This window comes from Nymphaea colorata, chromosome 11 (assembly GCF_008831285.2).
Source record: "Nymphaea colorata isolate Beijing-Zhang1983 chromosome 11, ASM883128v2, whole genome shotgun sequence".
Taxonomy (NCBI): domain Eukaryota; kingdom Viridiplantae; phylum Streptophyta; class Magnoliopsida; order Nymphaeales; family Nymphaeaceae; genus Nymphaea; species Nymphaea colorata.
In genome coordinates, this window is record NC_045148.1 from 6,087,707 (window position 1) to 6,109,415 (window position 21,709).

General features: G+C 36.9%; 1 protein-coding gene across 7 annotated transcripts; it reads right to left on the bottom strand.

The window, feature by feature from the left end:
- Nucleotides 1–1,813: 1,813 nt before the first annotated feature.
- LOC116264973 (uncharacterized protein At2g39910) lies at nt 1,814–19,726 on the bottom strand. Of its 7 annotated transcripts, none has more exons than XM_050080342.1 (11): nt 19,442–19,726; nt 19,144–19,205; nt 18,302–18,402; nt 17,676–18,195; nt 17,489–17,575; nt 13,731–13,921; nt 7,532–7,727; nt 3,003–3,067; nt 2,530–2,631; nt 2,328–2,459; nt 1,814–2,208 (listed from the first exon to the last, which is right to left on the bottom strand). In XM_050080342.1, exons 3-10 carry the CDS (start codon nt 18,352–18,354, stop codon nt 2,333–2,335), a joined length of 1,341 nt encoding a protein of 446 aa, XP_049936299.1. In that variant the 5' UTR covers nt 18,355–18,402; nt 19,144–19,205; nt 19,442–19,726; the 3' UTR covers nt 1,814–2,208; nt 2,328–2,332. The 7 variants fall into 7 exon arrangements, with proteins under 7 accessions (XP_049936299.1, XP_049936297.1, XP_049936300.1 ...); XM_050080340.1 differs by having other exon boundaries at nt 18,302–18,407; XM_050080343.1 differs by having other exon boundaries at nt 17,676–18,206; nt 18,302–18,407; nt 19,442–19,724.
- Between the last annotated feature and the right edge of the window lie 1,983 nt (nt 19,727–21,709).

Below are 21,709 nucleotides of genomic sequence, written 5' to 3' on the forward strand. Positions count from 1 at the left end.
GACAATGAAAGGGGCATCCTCAAAGCTTTGAATTTAAGGCAACCAAATTTTGAAAAGTTCTTAGATGGACCTTGATTAACCCTCAGGAGAGGGGTAAAAACTGAAGATAGACCTATATAGTCTCAAGAAAGCACCACAATCCAACAGTATTAAGCTCTGAATTTTGAATAGAGCCATCATGATCCAGCTCTTTTGTCTCATTAACATATAAAAAAAGTGTACATGGTTACTCCATACTGGAGATGGCTAGGGGCAAACTGATAATACAAAACCAGAGTTAACTCAAATATTTCACATGAAAATCTTGGATATTCAAGTTATTTTTTTGGTCTTGAGGGCTGTATCAATGATGACACTCAAGTATGCAACTGACCCACTAACTAAGGCTAAATTAGCTAGTGACAAAACAAAAAGGTGGAAACTTGAATTGAGCCAAATGTAAAACTAAGATCCTCAAATGGAGAAGAATTGAAGAATCATCATTGAAAAAAAGAATTACTAGGAAGTTGATATATTTGACTATTACTAAATTCAACATCACATACCTCATTTGCTCAGCCAGATAGTTCACCTTGCTGCAGCATTGAGGGTGGCCATGCTAAGTGTTTTTCACATCTTATTCTATAAAGTTAAGGGTATTGGGATGCAGATTTTGGAGGATCTACTCACCATAGGTTGTCTACTGCTTTTTAGGGCTGTTCATGAGCGAGTTCGAGTAAGTTGAGCCAGCTCAAACTCGGCTCATTTGTCTTGAAAGGAATTCAAACTTAGCTTGAGCTCGACTCGAGTTCGATTTCATTAGCTCGAGCTCGACTCAACTTGAGTTCTTAAAATTCGAACTCGGCTCGATTCAACTCAAGCCAAAGATTGGCTTGAGCCAAGCCAAGCATTTCATTAAAAATTTTGTCTTTTAAAGAAAGAGGCAGCATTAGACTTGAACATGGGACCTCCCATGTACCAGTCACATGTATACTGGTTTGAGCAATCTACTTTTTTTATAGTTTTATAAAGCATATTTTACATATTTTCTTTCTCGAACTTAACCGAGTTGAACAAAGCCAAACCCACTTAACTTGAGCTCGACTCATTTAGGTTGTTGAGTTCATTTCTTAACTCGAACTCGACTCCTTATATAAACGAACCGAGTTCGAGTCAAGTTTATTAAGCGAGTTTGAGTCGAGCTCGAGTTAGCTTAATTTGTTGAACAGCCCTATTAATGGTTTTAGTATCACTATGAGTCAAGCCAATGCAGAAATAAATTAGGTGTGCTGCCTTCTATGTGAATTGGGAAGTCCAATCAGTAGGACAACCAGCGTCATAACATGAGCACTATTAATATTCCTAGAAATCCAACACTTACGAGTTAACAAAACAGTTCAAGATAGATTATTATTTCACAAGAATAGTACAGAAGAGAGCCTGATTTGCATTTGAATACGTGAATTCTGGGGAACATGAAGCAGCGTGTTAGGTACAAGATTGCCTTCGGCTCGGACCGAGATATTTCTCTTTAGGCTCAGGACGATACCTTACACACCATGTGAAGAAGTTCGAGGGAAATGCTTACAAATGTAACTCTCTTGTAGTGGAAAAGAGATATACTAGGCTACCTTCGTCAAAATTTTTATGATAGCCCATATATAATTCTGGATAGAACTGAACCTGCCATCATTTGTTTGCTCTCTCGATCTCCCTCCCTCCCTCCCTCTCACATTTGAGCACCAATTAGAACTGGTTCCTCAGCATCACAAGAATGAAAATTTTGCAGTTGTACACCAACGACAAGCAGAGATACAAATAATACAAAAAGGCGTGCTAACCCCACTTGGGACATTTTAAAACAATAAATTTATTTTACTATAAGTTTTAAGTTTCCGAAAAATCAAGACATTTTAATTGCCTAAAATTTAAAAATTGTCTGGACGTCCTGTTTTTGAGATATAGCAGACCTGCATCATGCCGCAGGAAATATATCATGCTGACAGAAACATCTAATACCAACCCTCTAGAGTTACTGAATATCCTAGTGAGGCCTTACAAGAGAGGAGGTAGTTGCGAAGATAGCCGACATGAAGATCCTATACCAAGTCTCTGCCATGAACCATGGACTTGCCCTTGTAAGGTGTGGTGGTCCATGTTCCTCTGGTGTGTACCTCACGAGAGGTAGGCCCCCATTAGAGAACAGATTTCAACGTCGAAGCTATCCAGCTGTGAAGAGGAAGACTACCAATAAGCACCAGGCCCAAACCCCACATAACAACACTAATAAAGCACCACGTGTTTTCACACTGATCATAAGGGGAAAAAAACCTAATAAGTGATCTTACCCAATTTAGGCTAGAGATAGAACAGAATCTTCTCCATGCCACCATCCTTGACTGAATGAGGATGAAAGAGAAGTTAGGTTTGGGTCATCTTTATGCTTGGCCCAAGCTCCTTCAAACTGCAAGCCCTTGGATCTTTGCCACAGAAAAGTAGTAAATAACCATTTGACAAAGATGGAAAGCAGAAAACAACTTTGTTTCTTACTTTTGAAGCAAAAAAAATATCTGAAGGATATGGCGACGGATAATCTCTCTGTCCTTCCTCAATGATGCTTCCTTGTATGTTAAAGCAAGTTCATCCACTAACCTGAGGAAGCAAGAAAAAGAATAGTTCAAAGTTACAAGAAAAAATGCGAAAAAAAACCAACCATCTTTCTTGGTATCGTCCAGATATTTGCAAGACATGATGAGAAAGTGGATGGACCCTAATGGAGACAGACCAGATAAATGACACGTAGGACAAGGATTACATTTTAGCAACCCAATATCAACCATGAACATTGCCACTAGAACATTGTAGATTTGGAGACCGCATAATGTTAAGTAAACCTCCAAGCTAAACAGGTACAAAACAAGGGATCCTATATGCATGGATCCACTCAGGTTACAAGTAATCGTCAATTTTCATGATTTTGCAGGCCGCAAATGATAGCTCTTCAAACAAAATAGGCAGCTTACTGGCCCACATATAATGTATTCCGCATCCAAGTCAACTTTAAGATGGTCTGGAGCCTTTCAAGTGACTGCAAAATGACGAGTCCAGAATCAGATTGTTGGATCATATAAATTTCAACAGGTAATCAGGGTTTTAAAGTGCTTGAAAAGCCAATGATCTACAATATACAAAAACTTAAATCACTTCGGAAATAATATTTCAAATAAAAAATATAATTCAGAGTCTGATCCACTCCATAAAAAATATAATACAGAATCTGATACTTCATAAAGATCACATTAAACACATCCATGGGTCTGGATTGAGTTGATAAAGCATCCACCTATGCATTTCACCCCATTAGCTCCATAACTTCACTAGTGTAAAATATTATCCCATATGCATGTATTTTTTTGTACACTCTATTAGTTTAGTTCACATGAATGTTAAAATTTAATGATTAGCTCTAATGTTAGTATATGTAATGTTTTTATATGTACTATCCTATATCTTAAACTCCTAGTAGTTTGATGTATGATTTGTACATATAAATATATGTATGTATGTATAGGCCTTTTTGTATTTATTTTTTGTGTATTTTTCTGTATATTTTTTATTTCTTTTTATTTACAAAAGGTACTAGCTGTTGGCTGCTCCCAAAGGATATAAATCTAGCTGTTAGAGCTGCCCAACAGCTAGCTCCTTTTTCTCCTTCTTCTTTTCTTTCTTCTATAATTATAAGGTACTTGGGTCCCTTGCTTTGTGTAGGCTTTAAGGTCTGCTTTTGTGTATTGTTTGAGATTGAATACAAGTTTTTCACCTCTAATTTGAGGTTTCTCCTTGTGTGATTTCTTGGAGTGGCTGATATCTTCAAGAGTGATTCTTAAAGTGTTTCTATCATTAAATTCAGGTCTGATTTACATGGGTATCAGAGCCATGGATTGGCTCTTTGTTTGCTGATTTTCAAAGTCTTGAAAAGTCAGTCCTTGCAACATTGTTGATTATTTGGATCTTTCCAACCCTACTTGCAACATTGTCAAGAAAAGTCACATTCAAATTTGGCATCAAAGACTTAGACACTCTTTAAGAAAAATAACTTGTATCTCATTTTTGGAGGAGAAATGTAAATAAATGATTTTTTGTGATGATTGTATTAAAGCCAAAATTAAGGTTTTACCTTTTGGCAATAGAACTTTGTTGCAAAAGCACATTTTGAATTAGTTTATTTGGATATATGGGGACCTGCTCCTATTATGTCTAAAGGTGGTTTGCTATATTATGTTATTTTTGGGGATGGTTACTCTCGACATGCTTGGGTTTATTTTCCTAAACAGAAATCGGAAGTCTTTATGAATTTCAAAAACCTTTACAACATAAACTAAACACAATTTGATGTCAACCTGAAAACCTATAGCAATGATTCCGGGGGAGAATTTATTTCTAATGAATTTGAAGAATTTCTAAAGGAAAAAGGAATTATACATCAAAAGTCGTTAATAGATTTGCCGAAAGAAAACACAGACATATTTTTGAAACAACAAAAGCTCTTCTTATATCAAAAAATGTTCCAAAAAAATTTTGGGAGAAAGCCATTTTAACATCCATTTATTTGATTAATAGAATGCCTTCTAAGATTCTAAAAAACACATCACCTTTTCAAAAACTTTTTAATGTGGAGCCAATTTATTAAACGATGTAAAGTTTTTGGTTGCAAGTGTTACATTCTAAATGTGAAAAATGACAAACTTTCATATAAGGTTATTCAATGTGTCTTTATTGATTATTCCGAAACTCAAAAGGGATATAGATGCTATGACATTGAAAAAAATAAAGTGTATCTTTCAAGAAATGTGATATTTTTTATTGAAGAAGAAAATGACTTTGAAACAAATGAACCCAAGCAAGAAGATGACTATTCTTTCTTATGGAGAAAAGATGATGATGATGATGATGATGTTTTGCATTCTTCATACGATGATATTTTGAATGAGTTTGATAGCATTCTTTTTCATAATAGACCACTAAGAGAAGTTATAATTTATAGAAGAAAGACTCAAGAAAACACCTATAAGTCTCAACCTACTCTTAGCAGATCTCAAAGAGATAGTAATCCACATCAAAAGTTTGTCTCCTATAAATGTTTTTCCCCAAAACATAGGACTTGGTTATTAGCAATTCACTCCTTTGATGAGCTTTCATCCTATCTTGAAGCCAAGACTAACCTACATGGGATTGAAGCTATGAACAATGAACTTAGGGCCCTTGAGAACAATAAAAGTTGGAGTTGGGACATTATTTCTCTTCCTATAATGAAAAAGATAATAGGATGTAGGTGGGTATATAAAGTTGACTAGAAGTGATGGATCACTTGAAAGGTATAAATTAGATTAGTTGCTAAAGGGTATGCTCAAGAATATGACATAGACTACAATGAGACCTTTACTCATGTTGCTAGAATGACATCAGTTAGGACGCTCATGGCCATTGCTGCCATCAAGCAATGGTCCATATATCAAATGGATGTCAAGAATGCTTTTTAAATGGTTGATTACATGAAGAGGTGTACATGGACTCACCTCCTAGGCTTGATTTACCTGAAGAAAAATTATCCATCTTAGAAAGACACTAAATGGCTTGAACCAAGTTCCAAAAGCTTGGTTTGACATGTTTAGCAATGTTATGTTTAAACAACGTTTAAAATCATGTTATTCTGATACTGCTATGTTTGTTAAAAATACTGATATATGTATAATTGTGTTGCTTTTATATGTAGATGATATGATTATTACAAGTAATGACGCCAACGGTATTATGGTAACTTAACATATTTTCATGGCATTGAAGTAGCTTATAGTAGAAGAGGATACTTACTCTTACAAATGAAGTTTTCCAATAATATTATAAGCATATCTAAAATCACTGATGACAAAGTGGTCGACACTTATGAAGCTTTAGGAGTAAAGATGAAGATTGATGATGGAAAAATTCCAGAAAATCTCACACCCTTTTGTCAATTGGCTGGAGCTCTCACATATCTATCCATCACAAGGTCTGACATATCTCATGATGTACATGTCATAAGTCAATTTCAACAAAGACCTACTTCTGTACACATGAGAGTTGCATTGAGGAATGTTCGATATGTCAAACAAACTATAACGAAGGACTTTTTCTATCCTCCTCATCAAATTTAAATATGATTGCTTATACTGATGCTTATTAGGGTGGAGATCCTAACAATAGGCATTCCACCACTAGTTTTTGTGTTTTTCTAGGTGATTCTCTTATCTCTTGGAGGTACAAAAAGAAAAATAAAGACTCTTTATCTTCAACCGAGACTATCATGCTACGGCTACCACCACCATAGAGATTGTATGGTTAAAGAGTTTATTAAAGGACATTAGAATTGACTTGACTGAAGCCACTAAGCTCTGCTGCAACAATAAAATCACCATCTACATTGCTAGCAATCATACTTTTTATGAAGAGAAAAACATATTGAAATAGAGTGTTACTGTGTGAGAGAAGAATATCTTAGCCGAACAATTAACATATCTTTTGTTCCTTCAGAATATCAACTTTGAGATTTTTTCACCAAGACATTTGCTTCAGTAAAATTTCAGTTTCTTCTTAACAAACTTTTGGTGATCACACCGGAAGTTTTAGGGGGGTGTTGAAATTTAAGGATTAGCTCTAATGTAAGTATACATACATGTTTTTATATGTAGTATGTACTATCATATATCTTAAACTCCTAGTAGTTTGATGTATGATTTGTATGTATAAATATATGTATGTATGCATAGGCCTTTTTGTATTTATTTTCCTTTTATTTTTCTGTATATTTTTTATTTCTTTTTATTTACAAAAGGAACTAGCTGTTGGCTGCCCCCAATGACTAGAAATCTAACTGTTGGAGCTGTGCAACAGCTAGCTCCTTTTTCTCCTTCTTCCTTTCTTTTTTCTATAAGGGACTTCGGTCTCTTGCTTTGTGTGGGCTTTAAGGCCTGTTTTTGTCTATTATTTGAGATTGAATACAAGTTTTCACCTCTAGTTTGAAGTTTTTCCTTGTGTGATTTCTTGGAGTAGTTGGTATCTTCAAGACGGTGATTCTTGAAGATTTTCTATCATTAAGTTCAGGCCTGATTAACAATGACAGTCTAGCTGAAACTCGTGCAGGAGTTCCATCACTAAGCTAACTGAATGTATTAGTTGTGCATTATGATATGCATTTAGGCATATAATAAATCACATTATAACTTTTTTTTCTTGTGTCTGTGTTTGTGTGTGTGTGTACTGTGGAACATTTGTTTTCTGTTGGTGACACAGAAGCTTTTTTTATTTGCATTGTGCAAGAGGAGCTTCCAATCTAACACACTTCAGTATACATACATCAGTCATCAATATAGTCCTCAAGAATCTAGAAGGAACTTTCAGCCAAAATATAAAGCCATCAAACTTCAAAACAGGCATGTTCTTCTACCGCCACACCAATTCTAAGAAAATCAAAAGAATTCGAGTCATGCATTTGAAGAATGTAAATGACACTAACCAGTAAAACTGTTTTGTCATCATCAGCGTGAAGCCATTTAAATATGAGAGGAAAAATGCGTCTAAAATGGGCTACAATAATAACTCCCATAGCATTGAAGACAGGTTCAATCAGTTGCAGCCACGAAACTCGAAGCCCTTTACTCCTTGGATGGCGCTCTAAATGCCCAAGCATTTCATTTAGTACTTTCTCATACCTAAAAACAAAAGTTGTGGAACTTAAAAATCAATAAATGAACAAACATCATTATCTTACATTTAAACACATGAACCTGCCCTAATCAACTAAGTTCACAATTGTGTCGATAATAAGAAACTAAGAGAAATACTTTTGAAACCTCTTGCATTTCCCCATCATATAAAATTTAAATGACAAAGCACTGGACATGATTTCCAACAATTGAATTCATAATCATATGCATTTGGATCTGCTATATATCATAACAACTACCCATCCCCACTCTGAACGCACGGAGACAAACAACAGAGGGACAACTTGTTATGCACAAGGGTCTGACGCAGCAACCTAGAGACAGAAAAAAATGGAATTCCCTCATTTTACTGGCAAAGATCCTACGTTGGGTTTTCCAATCTGAACAATACTTTGATTGTTAAGCAATCATGAGAGATCAGAGAGTTAACCACACAACAATACATTTTGAAGGGTCAGCCATTCGTTGGTAAAGCTGGCTCATTCCACAGCAAAGAAAGCCTAGTTAGGACGTGCTAGTGGAGGCAATTACTGCTTGTTTCGGTCCATCATCCTATCTCGACTACAATGTCGTGTTATCAAAAATCAGGTAGGTAGGTATGGTAGTGGAGTACCAGGAGACCTTTGAGGGGATGGCCCATTGAAGCTTTTGTTGGAGCTTTCATTGGAGGATTTCAACAAGAAATTAGGATCGAAGTTCAGGCTTAGAGACCTCGTTCTCTCTGGCGAAGTGCTTCGAGATGGCACAAACAGTGGAAGAGAAAGAAAGTCGACTGAGCTTTACATGGAAGGGGTGAGGAGAGAGCCTCAAAGCCCTCCAGATCAGATAGAGATGTGTTTCCAGGTAACAGCGTTCAGTCCACCCAGCCTACATGACGATTTGTGAGGCATTTGACGCTTGAGCAAATCAAGGATAAACAAAGGAAGGGGATCTGTTTTCACTGCGACAGACCATCTAGCGTAGACACTCATGCCATCGATTGTACATGTATTTGGTGGAAGAAGAGGCAGTGGAGGACAAAGAGGGTGACCTGCATTTGAAAAAAGGAACAGAAATGCATGAAAGAAGGGAGGACAAAGTGCTGGAAATTTCCTTACACGTGCTATCCAGGGACGAAGCACCATAGCTCATGCATGTGCAAGGGAGGTTGCAGGGCAGACTAGTGAGAGTCTTGGTAGACACAGGTTCTACGCACAATTTTACTTCTGAGAAGACTGCGAGATCCTTAGGCTGTGAGGTGGAAGTGCAACCAGTCTTTGACGTTGTTGTGGGAGATGGGAGTACGTGTGCCGAGGAAGACGCAAGAATGTGGCACTGGAAATACAGGGGCATAAATTCCCTCTGCAGCTTTACACACTAGGTATGGACGGAGCAGATTTGGTATTGGGCATTCATTGGCTGTGCATTTTAGGGGAGATTGTTTGGGATTCCATGGGTATGAAGATGCACTTTCAGCGAAGTGATCAATCCAAACTGATGCTCGAGGCAGTGCCTAAGTGTGAAGTTAAGAAAGAATCAGACTTCAGGGTAATGAAGGGGTCGGCTGCATCTTTCTAGCTTTTGGCAACCAGTGCTTCAGATCATGTAGCAGTGGACTGGCTGCGACATGCCCAAGATCTGTGGCCAGTCATTGAAGCGGCTGATCTATGAGTTTCAGCAAGTATTCACACTGCCTAGTGGCCTGCCTCCCAACGCATACACAACCAGCACATTCCTTTACAGCCAGGGGCACAATCTGTTAGGGGCAGACCTTACCAGTACCGTCAAACGCAACGAGAAACCCTAGAATAGATGGTGCAGGATATGCTTATGGAGGGGATCATTTGACCGAGCGGAAGCCTGTTTGCGTCACTAGCACTATTGGTTAGGAAGAAGGGTGGAAGCTGGTGATTCTGTGTGGATTATCATGTGCTTAATGCACGGACGGTGATGAAGGGGTCAAATGTTGTCCTTGCTCCAAATATCAAAAAGAATATTATTTCCATTTCTAAACTTGTAGATGATACAAACTCATCTATTGAATTTACTTCTTCTTCTGTGTATGTCAAGGATCTTCTAACGAAGAAAACATTCGTTGAAGGGGAACGCCAAGGAAATATGTATGTTTTCAAGGAAAATCCTTATCTCTTCCAGCCCTCTTCAAGTCCAACTCAATTGACCTGCTTACCTTCCAAACCTTCACAAATTCCAAGTTCTAGCTGTCTCCAATCACACGTCAGTAAGTCAAATTTATGTCATGGTCGTATGGGACATTGTAGTCTGGGTTTTTGGAAAAACTTGCATCAGATAATCTCATTCCAAAATCCAGTCTATCTTTTGATTCCTATGACCAAAAATGTTCTAGTTGTGAACTATGTAAGAGTCATATACTTCCTTTTCATAATATCAATAAAAGAGTTTCTAAACCTTTTGAGATTGTTTATTCTGATGTATGGGGGCCAGCTCCCTCTTGCTATTATGTTTTGTTCATAGATTCTTATTCTCGATATACTTGGATTCACTTCATAAAACAAAAATCAGAAGTGTTTAGTATCTTTCGAGAATTTCATGCCATGATCCAAACACAGTTCTCATCTAAAGTTGTGCTTTTCCATTGTGATGGTGGGGGAGAATATTCTTCACACAACTTTATTAACTTTTTACGAGAAAATGGGATAACTTGACAGATTTCATGCCCATACACTCCACAGCAAAATGGTGTAGCTAAACGAAAACATCGTCACATCGTGGAAAGTAGTATGAGTATGATGCATGATAGTAATACTCCTATTACTCTATGGACGAAGGCTTTTCACACTGTTGTGCATATAATAAATCGTCTGCCCGTGGGCAGACAGTTTTGGATTCAAAATCTCCTTACTTCACTCTTTTTGGTCGAAATCCAAACTACAATGATTTAAGGGTTTTTGGATGTGTGTGCTATGTTCACATTGACTCGTCATTGAGAAATAAATTTCAGAGCAAAGCAATGCAGTGCAGGTTCGTTCGCTATGCAGATGAATACAAAGATTTCAGATGTTATGACCCTACAACCAGACGCATCAAAGTATCGAGAAATGTTGTGTTTGATGAACACAACTTTAACATTTCTCCTGAGAATTCTCAACCCGTGAAATCATATGATCCTTGGGTAAGTGCCGAGTTATTTGCTGGAGGCAGTCCAGAATCACATCCACATGATGAGATAGGATCTTCACATATCACACAAACAAAAGGAAACAAAGAACTAGTTCCAGCTATGAAAGGAGAAAACAATGCTTCATGTCGATTTTCAGGACAGGTTTACACTCATCAGAAAAAAAGGAGAGATGGCAATCCAACCTCTTCCCACGTTAAAGTCTATGATCAGCCTATTAGAAGATCAGTGTCAGTGTGACACCCCATTCATAGATGGGTAAGCTATGATCATCTCTCCTTAGATTTTCAGCTCTTTATGTCTCAAGTTATAAAAAGAGATGAACCTACTTCTTTTGAGGAAGCATCCAAGTCGTCGCATTGGATCAAGGCAATGAATGAAGAAATAGATGCATTGCATGAATGTGGGACATGGAAAGTTGTTCCTAGACCCAAAGAAAAGAATGTAGTAGGTTCGAAATGGATTTAAAAAATTAAATATAAACCTAATGGCAATGGAGAAAGATACAAGGCAAGATTGGTGGCACGAGGCTTCATACAACAATATGAAGAAGATTATGATGAAATATTCAGCCCTGTGATCAAAATGGGAACAATCTGTGTGATTATATCGTTGGCAGTTGAATATGGATGGAGACTACATCAAATGGATGTGAAGAATGTTTTTGTTCATGGTGATTTGGGGGAGGAAATATATATGGAACAACCTCCAGGATATACGAAAGGAGATTCTCATACATGGGTTTGCAAACTAAGAAAATCTATTTATGGACTCAAACAGGCCTCACGCTCGTGGTTTGATTTCTCCTGCAAGATTCAAGAATGTGGCTTTCGGAGATGTCCTCTAGATCACTCTCTTTTCATCTATCGAAAGGAAAACACATTTACTTTACTTCTTATATATGTTGATGATATTGTTATCACAAAAAATTCAGAAAAACACATAGAAGAAGTTTAAGTTTTGATGATGCAAAACTTCAAAATGAAAGAGCTTGGTGATTTACGATTCTTTCTTGGAGTGGAGATTGATAGGTATGTCTGATTGTAAGCCTGTTGGAACTCCTAGTGTTCTAAATCAAAGACTAAGTGCTCAGGATGGAGAGTTATATGAAGATCCTACACAATATCGAAGCATCTTACATTCACTAGACCAGACATTATATATGTTGTGAATCACGTATCTCAATTTATGCATGCAACTAGAGATACTCACATGGATGCTGTCCAAAGAATATTAAGATATCTAAAAGGGACAGCAGGAGATGACTTAGTTTATGGTAAAAATGAAAATATAACTACTGGACATCAACTTATGACATTCACAGATGCTGATTAGGCTGGAGATCCCGATCAAAGAAAGTCCATTTCTGGTTTTTGTATTTTCATTGGATGTAATCTTGTGTCTTGGAGTTGTCGAAAGCAAAAGGCAGTGGCAAGATCCAGCACTGAAGCAGAATACAGATGCATGGCTGCAGGTGCTGTTGAAGTTACATGGGTTAGACATTTGCTAGAAGACATTGGAGAAAAGATTAAAATGTCAATGTTAATATGCGATAATCAAAGCGCTATTAACATTGCTTTTAATCCCATACAACATGGTCCAACAAAGCACATTGAGATTGATCAACACTTTATTAGACAAAAGGTGGAAGACAAGGAGATTCAGCCTATTTATGTTCGTACAGATGAACAAGTTGCAAACTTATTCACAAAAAGACTAACGAAGCAACGATTTTGGATTCTAAAAGGCAAGTTGTAGAAGGTGCAAAACCATATACAACTTGAAGGAGGATGATAAGATGTTGGATCTAATCTGATCCAGATCCAACACGTCTAACCATGTCTGAGCGCATTTATCTAGGTAGGGTTATGATTGTAATTTCTGTAATTGTTTTATTCTAGACTCTAGATTAATGTGTTGCTTCACTCTAGGCTCTAGATTATTGTGATTGTGTTATTCTAGATTCTTGTAAATTGTATAGAGGGATCACTATATAAATGGGTTGTGTGAGAATGTAAAATCACATCTCCCTTCCTCATTTCTCTTTTCCTATTCTCTCTCTTATCTCTCTGGACGTGGGTTATACTTCGACACCCAAAATCTAACAAATATCCCATGGCAGACTGAATTCAATAAAACTACTGACTAGCAGCAATAAAATATACTATTTTAGGTCTGTCACATCAAAACAAACCATAAATGCAGCCACAAGTGGACCAACTCATCACAAACTCCACATCTACACCACCAACTCCACAGCCTCACCACAAAAACAACTTCCTACTTCAAGCCACTTTTCTACATCAGGAGTCTAATCACGTCTACATCCACTACGTGATCAGATCTGGCTGTTAGTTCTTCAAATCTGAATCAGATCTAATCCTTGCAGTAAAAAGGGGGCAAAAACACTGGTCTACTTTGATGAAAATCGGATGATCTGACTCAAATCTCAATTTGACGAAAATGTAGAGAATACCCAAAAGTTGCAATCGCTAGAATCTCCCGACCGCCGTCAAAGTTCGCTAGAAAATAATCACCACTGGTGGAAGTTCCGCATTGCCATCGCTGGTGGCTCTGATACCATGTTGGAACTCACGGTAGGAGAGAAAAAGTCTAAAAATTATCTACTAGCGAAAGGAGGCGGCCAGCCTTATTACAAAATAACTTCACAAAAACATAGTAAATGAAGAGGACTCTAACTCTCTAAAAATTCAGAAAACTATCAAACTTAAACTTTTTCAACATAAATCATTGCTCTACGGTTCTACCTACTAAAATCTGCAATAAAAGCTCACACATAGGTCAGAATTAGAAAGGCACCAAGAAATAGAAAACTTAAAATTGGTACATACCAACTGCAACGAGGATTTCTTCGTTGCGTGCATGTCACCAAAAGCACAGTCATCTCAATGGTGCTATGCCAGATGTCATCATTAGCAGGGATATTCCGACAACAGGCATCAAGTATTACATCTGCATACCAATCAAGTTCAGCCATATTCATGTTCTTTGCTATATGCAGAAAGCTAATAATTGCCTGTCCCTGAGAAAAAAAACAACCATCGGAAACTTATAGGAAGAAAGAAAAAATCAACAATGAAATCAAAAGGATTGCTAGAAGATAAAAGAAATAGTGAATAACACTAAGATTTGTATGGTACACTATTGACATTATTAACACTCAAAAGCTATGTCACATAGGTACACACTCAAAAGCATAGGTACAGGTACGGGTGGCTGGAGAGACTCCTCCTGAAATTTCTTTCCAGTTATCACCATTATAGATAGTCGGGAGGTGACCCGAAAGAGTTTATTCTTGAGTAATGAGAAGTTAACCCTCTGGAGAGAGGATTTGCCATAATTCCTCCTCCTCTCATGGTGTGCGTGAGTTAACACATCGCCTGAGTGTCTGTGCAGAGGCAGAGGCTATCACTATGACTTTCAAGTACTTCACTTCCAGTTCTACGGTGATGGGCTCTACTATGATTTATCTAGTGAAGAAAGAAGTTATTTGCCTTTCCCAAGCCAGGAAGGAACTATTTGACAAAAAATTTGAGTATGTGTAATAATTTTTCCAGATCTTCTAAGACTGATCTTCTAGTCTATGATCTTCAAGCTCTATCACAATTCTCTCGGAATGAAAGTAGTTACTTGTATAATTGAACTTCTCATAAATTAACCAGGTAGAAAGGGAAATCAACAAAGGAAGAAAATTACAACGAGAATTAGAATCCTTAAAAGTGAGCTGCTTTGAGATCACTTCATTGCACCAGAAGCAACATATCTTTCTTTTATATATGAACAGCATTATTCCTTTAAGAAATTCAAACAGATTTCAGCAAGAGGAGTTTTAGAACAAGGGTCACAACCAGATGTTAAGAACTCTGATTAATGTCAAAGCACAATTAGGTTCCAGACTGCATTGCAAAAGAAGACCAAACTAGACTCTAGATTTTTCTATCCAAGACAAAAGGACAGAACAGAAATAGACAGAAAGCAAAATAAAACAAAATAAAATAACACATAGATTTGCAAATTCTAATTACCAAACAGATTTCAGCAGAAAACAAAACAGGAAAACAGAAGAAAACAAAAGAAGATAAAGGTCCGATTTGCAAATTCTGATTGACAACCCGATTTCAACACAAAACAGAAAAAAAAAAAAAAAAACTAAAGTAATAAATCACCGGTGCAGAACATTCATTAATAAACCTGGTTTGAGCATAGAATCAATAACAATTTCCAATCTCCATTCCCAGAAGAGAAGAAAGGAATGGAAAAAGACCAAAAGACAAGAATGAATGGAAGCAGATTGCAGAAACAGGAAACTAGAAGCAGATTTCAGTTTCCAGAACAGGACTCAAATAAATAGAAAATAAGTAAGAAGACAAGACAGCAAACATATCATCCAACTGAAAAAAGAGAAGGTCACGAAACATAGCAAGATGATACCAGGGAAAACTTGCAACAAAATAAAAAGAAAAAAAATCTTATAATTGTGTTTGACAGATCCCGACACTGATATCATAATACCTTTTGGTATCTCAGAAAATCCAAAGCAAGCACAACTAAGAAAAAGAATGACCAGCATTAGAGGATGAAGATGCACAATTCGCAATCTGGAAGACAGTAGGAAGCCCTTCTCATGAAACAGAGATTAGTAGAAGATTGCATGCAGTAAAAACATCAGTAAAATGGAAAATAAATTTTACAAGATAAAAAATCCAGGAAATGTAAGAAATCTCTTATCCTTATTGAGATGCTGCTTATCTGCCCCTTTCCTGGATTTGCTTCTGGATCTCATGTGCATACCCACATCAGACACCATTATCAATCAGAGGTAATTACTTTCTCTTCAATTCTCAGCGTACTCATGAAACACATAAAATGGTCGAGATAGTTTATCATTTTTGTTAGGTATAACAAAATTTTACAACCAAATATTCTTGAACTCATATAGCTTCCATTTTATATAGTTTCGCAAGAAGGAGAATATTTTCTGAAACTACAAAGCATTATTCTATTGATTACATATTGAAGAAGCTACTGTCATTTCTAATATTGGATACCATTTTCTGTGCCCAATGCATTTTGTTGTGGATTATTTGAAGAAGATATGTGGTGCAGAATACCTTTCCATGTATTCTCAATTCTGCTTTCCAATGTTTAAATTCATTAGATAAATACTCTCCCATTGGAGTTTAATTGACGCACGACAACGTAGTAAATCATCAACAAAGATGACAAAGTAAAAAGACAGAGGCGGTTGAGAAGAAATGTGAGAAGTTCAAGTCCATATAAAGTGTTGCACAAATGTTTTTTTAGTTGTTTCCATCTCATGTCATTGGCACTTACTATTTTAGTTCAAGAAATACAAAGATCATCTTAAGAGCTCAGTGGAACAGCCTCTTTTACTTTAAGTTGTCAAAATCAGAAATTGAAGACAGGTCCGTCAAGGTCCTAATTCCTAAACAATTAGTCCTGAGTAGTGGGACACTTTGACCTAATCCAGTCAAATAAAATTAATAATGAGGTTTGAAAACAAAATATTAAATTGATAAAAGTGATAACAGACACATAATATCAATATGATTCAAGTAAACCACATAATTGACTTATTGCAAGCAACATTCCTTAACAATATTCTGACACTAAGGAAACTAGATCCTGCCTTTCTATCAATCTTGACAACCCAAAATCCAACTTTATCTCTCTCACTGAATAATCATTATTACAATAAGAGAGAGACAAAATTGTCATGCTGACTGGTGTCATATCTGACACAAATCAAAAACTAGTGTGTATATACACCACTAAGGAATGTGGAGTTGGTTATACCAGCCTAAAACTAGGGGCAGTCCTACTTATTTCTCACCTTATTCACTAGGTTCTTATAGCTGCTCTTACTCAGCTTCTATTTCTAGACTTCCATAACAATGAATCACTCATTATGTTCATGAGATTGATGTGCAAAATATGAAGGCATGTCCACAATCCCTGAGTGACAAGCAAAATGAATACTGAAAGTGTGTTGGAAAGAACAATAAAAGATGGAACAGAAATCAAGAACTAGTGTGTATATATACCACTAAGGAATGTGGAGTTGGTATACCAGCCTAAAACTAGGGGCAGTCCTACTTATTTCTCACCTTATTCACTAGGTTCTTATTGCTGCTCTTACTCAGCTTCTATCTCTAGACTTCCATAACAATGAATCACTCATTATGTTCATGAGATTGATGTGCAAAATATGAAGGCATGTCCACAATCCCTGAGTGACAAGCAAAATGAATACTGAAAGTGTGTTGGAAAGAACAATAAAAAATGGAACAGAAATCAAGAACTAGTGTGTATGTATACCACTAAGGAATGTGGAGTTGGTTATACCAGCCTAAAACTAGGGGCAGTCCTACTTATTTCTCACCTTATTCACTAGGTTCTTATTGCTGCTCTTACTCAGCTTCTATCTCTAGACTTCCATAACAATGATTCACTCATTATGTTCATGAGATTGATGTGCAAAATATGAAGGCATGTCCACAATCCCTGAGTGACAAGCAAAATGAATACTGAAAGTATGTTGGAAACAACAATAAAAGATGGAACATACTTTAACTGCAGGTGACCAGTGATCCAAAGCAGTCAATACACTCGGAATTACCAAGGAACATAACTTTCCAAGATAAGGATGGGAAACCTGAAACCAACATTGATAACTTAAGCTAATCAATCAGCTGCTACAAAAGCTCGAAATAATTGGATAACATAAGTCATAAGCAGCTACTAAGAATATGCACCCTTTCAATGCTCCATCTAAGGCAATGAGAAGCAACAATAGCTGAACCAACTGAAGCACGAGCACAGGAATCAACAACAGTATCCTCCATCGCATCAATTAAGCTATCACTAATTACATGCTTCATCATGGGGAACACAATTGGCATCATCTCTAAGACTAGTTTATCCTCATTGGGAACTAACAAAAACTCATCATTGAGCTTTGTGATTGTCCTCCGTATACTCTGATCTAGATCACAAAAGATTGCTCTTGACAGCTCTCGGATGGCTTGAAATGCCAATGAAGCTAAGGCTTTTGGGACCCATGACATTGTGGGGTCTTTTCCACCATCAGCAGAAGCTAAAGCAGAGCAACAAAGGTAGAAATCCCTGATAACCCTCATAATTGAATCTGGGTCATCCTCAAAGTTCGTTTTAATACACAAAAGGGACTGAAAATCAGATCTTAAGGAAACTTCTGCACCCTGTGCTTCATCTTTGGATGTCTTCGATAAGGATTCTTCAATAGTACCTGTTAACCTGGGGCAAGACTTACAAGAGAACATGCAAGAAGATTAATGGACTAAACAATAAACTTGCACGTATAGAGAGAAAAGAGAGAGAGAGAGAAAGAGAAATGGCTCACTCTAAGAGCTTGTGACGAAGAGGAAGAAGTGAGTCAATCCTTGTCGCCGTCATGGATTCTCGTCAGCAGAGTTCTCTTCAAAAGTACAGTGACGGAGTACTCTAATCTAGGTACAAATGTGTTTGAAGCAAAAAGCTTTAGATACGGCGTGTAAGCTCAGCAACAGCTGTCTTTTGTTCATCGTAAACATTCAAGGTTGTTTGAATATTTATTTCACAGGACATAACAATAAACATGCGCACAAAGCCGAGAGTACAATTGGATATGACCTCCGGACGTAGCTAACTTACTGGACAAGGCTACAACATGGCACCTGCCATCTATCAGAAAAAATTCTCATGCTCGGACAACAAGATAGCCATTCATTTAGTTTGAGTATTGCAATCTTGTCACACATAGGAGAAGTAGTGTCTCATTTGGATTATCCATGAATATTATATATGACACAGACGCAATGAAATGCAAAATTCCAATTATCTCCTGATTATCCTACAACCAAAATATAGCAGGCCATTCATAACCATGTATTTCACACCCATAAACTATCCCCTGAGAGGACTGTTAAAAAACAGACTCATTTAAGATTTAACACAACCCTCGAGCTACTGTATCCACCAAACAGCCTTCATATCTCGAGTCAAGCATCCAACAGTTTAAGATTAAAGCATATAATAGACGTCAAAATGAGACGAGAAACTACATAACACTGAGCATAGGAACATAGAATTAATAATGCTGAACAATTAAAGAAAGATTAGAGGGAGGGCGTAGACAAAGAGAATGAGAAGGGTCGGAAGAAGAGGAGGAGAAGGAGGAAAAAGGGGAGGACGTGAGCCTCTTACTGTCAGACCCGCCGTCGAGTCCTCGTACTCTTCAACTAGCAAAGCATGGCTTCTTCGAGTTGCTGCAGAGAGAGAGACACAGGAGGGAGGGAGTTCGAACAGGTCTCAAACGAAGGTTCTATACTTAGTTTCTTAAGAACGTCTTAATTTCTTTTTTAGGTATGATTAGTGAATAAGCCTCTCGCAAGCTCGTTTGTGGAGGTACGGGAATATCATGGACGTCTCAGCTCAATCAATACGCACAAACATGAAATATGACAGATAGATTCAAAGCAATAAATCATGGCAAGAACGATACCTAGTGCCCCATGCCTCTCTCGCCGATTAAAATCTTCGTTTGTGGCTGGAAGCTCTTTCTTTCTTCAGCGCCGGAAAATGAAGGCTTGGTAGCTCTCCTATCTGACGAAGCCCGTAAAGAGAGCCAAAGTCTACTTCAAGAAGGGTCCGCCAGGGACTTTCAGCTAAGTTCGCCTGCAACGTCCCTCTTCATCCACCGGCGAGTCTCCCTTTGATCTCTGGAACCCAAATCTTAGATTCGAGCATATGAAATCACCTCGAAAATAAAATTTTCTGGCAAGCACACATAGCCTTCAAATCGAGCACCAATGCAAGTTTATTTTAACGTAACTTTTGGTAATGATATTGACATGTATAAATAACATAATTCAATCGCGCTTCTCTGCATAATATGTATAACGTATATAATATTGTTATTGTAAATAACTAATTATATAATATTAAAATAAATGTATAAATAATAAAATGCATTTTTTTTATATAATATACTAGCAAATCGTTTTGATCATTGATGCTTTTAACAATGTTTAATTTCTAACCACGAGGCAACATCAATGCATTATAACATAGAGTTCTCCATAATGTACATAATATGTCCATGTTATATGATTAGTTGTAAATAATTGTACACTATGTTATGGGTTTTATCAGCAATATGTGGTACCGGCCATATGAGTATCGTGTTTCCTGGTGCAAAGGTTATTGTAAATGTTTTTATAACGTTAACATGTATAAATAACATAATACATTTGTATAATGTTATGTAACTATTTGTAAACAATGACATTGGTGCCGTATCAATTTGTTTAAGAAATTAACCCATATTGCACTAATTTTTTATTTGTGGATTTAAAAACTAACTTAAAATATTTCAAATTGATTTATAAATATGAAAATATGTGAAACTACATGGCTCTAGAGCAGCCGCTACCTTATATTGAAGTTGGCCATGAGGCCGACCCAACAAGAGAGAGAGAGAGAGAGACCAACATTATAACATACCAATTTCCACCCAACATAGCAAAAAGCAGTTGAGAGGGCTCAATAATGGAAAGGAAGCATTAACTTGCAGATGGCATGCACACATGTTCTCATTTAAGTTATTTTTATGAAAAATGTCAAAATTTCTCCACCAAAATTTTGATTATATAGGAGTTGTTCATTTTCATTATTATAAAATATTATTAAGCTAAGAGAATAATAACTTAATATATGTTTTCCGTCAACTTATTCTAAGATCATATACATAAGGCTAGATTGCAAAGAAGAAAACATTTCAATACTTACATTTACATTGTATGGTTACAAAAGTGTAGTTAAGGTTAGACCCGACCATTGAGTGATTGAATGATTATGAGATTGATTGACCATTTTTAAATTACTATGCAATGGCACATGCATGTTGGCAATTATAACTCCTTATAAAAGATTAAGTGGAGTATCGAGTAGAGTATCTATATATCCTGATTGTGCATTAGTGAGCATTCTAGCATGATATTTGTAAAGAACAAGTATGAGCCAATCATGAAGTGCGACTACTCTATGTTGTTTGGGTAAGTTTTTGTATAATTTATGTTTGATTGATGTGAATGCTATAAGTTTTTCGTTTGCATTGCCGTTGAGAGTGATTTAATTGAATGAACTTGAAGGGTATAAGTATCCATGAACTATGATGGCTAATTAAGAGTATTGACTTGTATAAGGGTGTTTTGTGGTATGAGTGCACTTGTGAAGTGAACCAACCTTGTGTGCTAGCCAGTCTTATTATAAATATGTCCTCATAATGATAAATTAAGAAAAAATAATTAATGGGAGACTAATGGGTTATGACAATATGTTTGGGATGTCCCGCCCTCGCCTACTCAAAGCATAGGCGGTGCAAGGCCCCAGGATGTTGTTTTGTGATATGCTTAGCGCATTGGGCTCCCGCCTTCCCAACCTAGGTGTCCTAGGGAAGGCTGAACAATCTCTTTGGGATGCACACATCCATGGATGCACTCATGAAGTGAACAAACCTCGTGTGCTAGCCAATCTTATTGTGAATATGCTCTCATAATTGATGGGCGACCAATGGGTTATGACAATATGTTTGGAATATGTGCTGCCATCGCTACTCATCGCACATGCTCGGAGTGCAGGTAGTGCAAGGCCTGAGAATATTGTTGTGTGATGTGCTTGGACTGTTGGGCTCCCGTCTTCCTAACTTGGGTGTCCTATGAAAGGCTGAGCAATTTTCTTTGAGATTCACATATTCATTGATGATTGCTCT